The 4776-nt window shown below is 39.4% G+C and overlaps 1 protein-coding gene across 1 annotated transcript in view; it reads right to left on the reverse strand.

Moving 5' to 3' along the window:
• gemin5 (gem (nuclear organelle) associated protein 5) overlaps positions 1-4776 on the reverse strand; it is a 20556-nt gene that overhangs the window by 11258 nt on the left and 4522 nt on the right. The window contains exons 7-9 of the mRNA XM_035666439.1: positions 4105-4270; positions 3399-3611; positions 2600-2685 (exon numbers count right to left, since the gene is read on the reverse strand). Of these exons, the coding sequence (XP_035522332.1) occupies positions 2600-2685; positions 3399-3611; positions 4105-4270 (465 nt within the window). The remainder of the gene's footprint in view (positions 1-2599; positions 2686-3398; positions 3612-4104; positions 4271-4776) is intronic.

Here is a 4776-nt window from a genome sequence, read left to right on the forward strand (position 1 = left end):
AGAAGTATAATGTTCGCATTTTTAATGTTTGGATGTTTCATTTGAGGCTTAATAAATTTGCCACCTTCTTACATCTTTTTCTTACATTGTCACATCAAGACAAATTATACTTGCTATGTCCTATTATTTAACTCCTGTCTCTATTCTTTTTTAGTGTTTGCAGCCACAGAGAGGGTCAGTAGCAGTAATCTCCGACTCTTCCTATTTATAAATATCTAGTAACTGATGAGATTTCATCTACGACATAAACAAAAGGTAATATTAGTTTTTATGGTATTATTCGCAGCCGTATATAACAAAATCCAATTTGCCGTACCGCTATCAGATACGCATAAATACGCTATCTCCCATCGTCATACAGATATGCCGACGCAAAGCCATCCAACAGTTTTAATAGATTTCAGTGTATCGTTGGGAGCCAAAAAAGCTAAATGCACTGTCAAATACCCATACACCTATGGAATAACCCATATGACAATCAGCAACAACAACAGCCAAAAACAATTACTTACCGATATGAGCAACCACGTTAAGTTTATAGTGAACAGGCAGGCCACCTATAAGGCCACAATCATATGCCACTGCCCAAGCCAGGTAGCATATCATCCTCTAAAAGAATCGCCTACAGCTTATATTGCACAAAGATCCATGATGGCCTTACGACACAACAGATGCCGCGGCCCGCACAATATCTCTCCACACCAAACATTTACTGCCCTATCAGCTCATCCACTTTCCTTCCATCACTTCGGTCGATCCTGGGCAGAACACCCGGCTCAGGAAAGGGGCGCGCGACAACAACGAATGACGTAGACCAGCCTGCCGCACTGCAGTAGTCTGCACTATGAAGGGCCAGCAAAGAAAGCCCTAAGGATCACAAACAGGAAAGATGAGCTGTGAAACCTGACGGATACCACAGACCAAACAATGTTAAGTGTGGTTAAAGCATTAGCTCTAGCCTGTCCACTGACTGTATCAAACTAAAACCCTTAGTTTGTGTGAAATTGAGTGTGTTGTGTAGTGTGCTAACAGGAAGAGCTTAACCAGAAGGTAGATGGTATGAGCTATTTCAGCAATATACTTTAGCGTCAAACCAAAAAAATTAAGCAACATGTATGTGTACTTTGCGAGGGGCGGAACTTTTTACAACTACTACGTTTTGGTCGTGACACAAACAAGGAACCACTACACCCATAACAACCAATGAATGCCGTATTATTAAAAACTAAAAAGTTATATTCTTAAACATATTCAAAACACAAAACTACAGAATATAACCTAACACGGAACCCCAAATATAAAGAAACCTAACCCTACATAACAACCATTAACTCAATTGTGACAACTATAAAAAACGAGTTTCACCCCTCATCTTCCCACTCAATTATTAAAAACAGCTAACACCTTGCAATGATTAAAATGAAAGAACAAAAAAGATAATACATTCTTATTTTTATCCAGAACGAAGCCACTCCCAGCCCCTGCACAGCCAGTAAGCACATCACGCCCGAACCAAAAGAGTCCGCCAATTTATATGAAATGATCTAACTTCAAGGCGCTTTAAAAAAACAATTTCAAAACATTTTACAAAATTCATCAACAAATTACATACGCAAAAAAAGCAGTAAAACAAAACATCTCGCAGCGTAAAATTAACTTTCTACCTGATTCCCAACGACGCTGAATACTAGGCAATTAAGTTGTATTCTCAACCATTCATACAGGATCATTACAAAAGGCGTTCAAATTTGGGCTTGCCGATCGCTTCCTCACTCCTTTTCTGCAACGTACGAACACCAGTCTCAAATCATAGAATTACCTATATGAGACATCGGATTGGTTCCCCAGCCAATGTGTACAAGCTGGTTCTTGATAGGACTCGATATTCTATGAGGCCGAGGAGTGAAGCACAACAAAATCCCATCAGGAATATTGACGTAGATACTGCAGGAAAATGACCCTTTGAGGATTAAAGAAAACCCACAAGGCCCACAAAAAAAAAAAAAAACAACAACTTCATGACTTTTAGACTTTGACTTCCTTCCACATAAAACATTTCCAAAGAGGATTTTTTCAATATCTTTAACAATGTATTGTTTACACCCATGCTATTAACGGCACATTGCTCCTCTTCTTTGCATGTTACTGCCACAATGCTTCATAGCACCTAGTGGTCACAAACTTTACATTAAATGTGTTATTATTTGTATGTTACTGAAAGGAAGGGAAAAAAGATGACTGATGACATTTTGAAGGTAGATTTTTAGGCTCAAAGATAACTTATTTGCCATCTAGCCTGACACTTATTTCCTGGTGGATGTTTGTTAGTCGGTCCAGCAAAGGTGCAACACAAGACATGTATCCATGCTTGTAGACAAGGAGACATTAGATAGAAAGCCGTCAGCCAATAATAATTGAAACTGAATGATTTAAGTAGCTTTATATGAACAATTTCTGTTATAGACATAGTGAAACAACAGTATTCTGACAGGACATAAGGCATAAGGTTTGAAACCAAAATGAAGTTGTATGTGTGGACTGTTGTGATAAACTATTGCCATCTATCAGATTACATTCAAAGAGACATAATGAATCTTACTTGTTCGAGAAGACATCGTAGATACCAACTTTACCATCATCTGTTCCAAAAGACAAGGATCCTTCTTTTTTTGGGTGCCAAGCCAGCTGCAGTGAAAAGAAAAAAGTTTCTTAATGCACTTAATCTCATCTCAAGTGCTTCTTCTGTTACGTGTACGCGTTTCTGAAATGAATAATGGCTTTTGATAATGGGAGGATGCTTCATAATTATCAGAATAATCCCCTCCACAGGATGAAGACTTTCTCACAGATGCTCAGTCAGCTCTGAGCGAAGGGAAACAGATGTGCCGGGTTGATATTAGCTCTTCATTAGATGCCCGATATTATTCACCATTATCATCAACCTCTACATGATGTGGGTTGAAAATTCCATTGAAAAATTAAAAGATTCAAGTGATAAATCATAGCAAGTGTACAAATGTCCCTTTTGAATTGTATGGCTGTGAATGGCTGATAGGAGAGTGTGTGGTCTTATCAGCAGCTCAGCGGAGTATTTTATTAAAAAGCAGACATTTAGACAGCAGAGAAATGTCATCATCTTCTTTGTTTCTTTGTCTCACTGCTCTGAGACAATCTAATACTTTTCCAGACCCTAACATACAGACTATATGAAATATAGCTATTTTGTAAATTCTGCATACACTACAGATCTGAACTGGGGATAACTATTCCCAAAACAATTTGGCTAAATGCTTTCTCATCCTGTAGAAGTCAACACTGCTAAAAAAAATGTTAATATTTTACAATAACAAACTTACAAAGACTTTTGAACAAAATCAAATTCAACCAAAGCATCTTACCGCTGTGACCTTAGACTTGATGCCCTGCCAGAAGGACCTGGTGTCATACTGGTTCTGGGTAGTCAGTGTGTTCCACACCCGGATCATGTTGTCACCGACGCCTAGCGCCAGACACCCTGCACCCACAGGGGAGAACGTAAGGGCATAGACGAAACCGCCCAGGGTGGGCAGAGTCCAGCAGCAGTCCAGAGAGGCCAGGTCCCAGCATTTAATCTGGAAAACAAAAAGTCAAGTCAAGGTTATTTGTAAATGCACCAGTCGCCCAATAAGTCAGCCTGCTGAAAGACTTTCAAATATGTTTTGTTCTTCAGAGTTCACCTCCTACTAGCTGCAATAAATATTCAAACCTGATGAAGCATCAATGGGATGAAGTTCACCCTTTCCCAACAATTAAAAGTTCTGATTCAACATGGATTTTTTTTTTCTAATGAAATTCAGCTGATTCAGGCTTTCCCCTCTTTTGTAAAATCATAGACTTTCTGTCATGAAAAAAGGTCAAATACATCCTGTTACACACAGGTGTGGATTTGTAAAACAGCAGGCAGAAGCTGCTGTGAATATCAAGCGAGGCCCGACTAGAGCCTCAAAAAGCAGGCAGGATGAAAGGTTACCAGAACTCTGTGCAGTAAACAAGCTGCTGGCCATTTAATGTCAGTGTGATTATAACGTCCCCATGATGTGTCAGAACCAAAGCAAGGTAACACACCTCTCTGTCCATGGAGGTGCTGATGAGCAGCTCTCTGTCGTCCTGCAGGTGGACTGAACTCAAGTTGAAGATGATCCTGCTGTGGTTCTGACCCTCTGAAGACGTCCCAAACAGAGTCCACCTCTGCTTCCCTGTCCTGGTCAGGTCCCACATCACCAACTCACCACTGGGGATGCACACAGACACACACACACATACAAATAAGGCAAGCATGCTCACAGTCAGTTTCTGTTGTCCCTGGATTATGATACATCTGATAGGATTATTACACATAGTTACACAGCAAAAGAAGCCAAAAAGCAACTCAGAAAACATAATTCGTAATCATTTTCAGGACACATGACAAAGACACATCCTAATCCCACCAGACTCTTCTACTAAAGTAAAGGTTAGATAAAAATATACAGTAAAAATGTGTAAAAACAGAACTAGGTTGATTTCATTGTCTCAACTACAACTCAAGAATAATCTGTATTAGTCCCAGCTAGCAACTGCATTACCATGAGACAATATCACAATGCATGAAGACAAAACTCTGTAAAAAAAAAATCTATAAATTGACTTTAAAATCCCAGTTTCAGAGTTTCTGCAGTGTGATTTTCATATGCAAAATAACCAGAGGCTGATAATGAGGCAGGGGAATACAAATGCTGGCCAAATCCTGACTCCTGA

The sequence above is a fragment of the Morone saxatilis genome, unplaced genomic scaffold (assembly GCF_004916995.1).
Source record: "Morone saxatilis isolate NCDOM2014 unplaced genomic scaffold, NCSU_SB_2.0 Contig20, whole genome shotgun sequence".
NCBI lineage: Eukaryota > Metazoa > Chordata > Actinopteri > Moronidae > Morone > Morone saxatilis.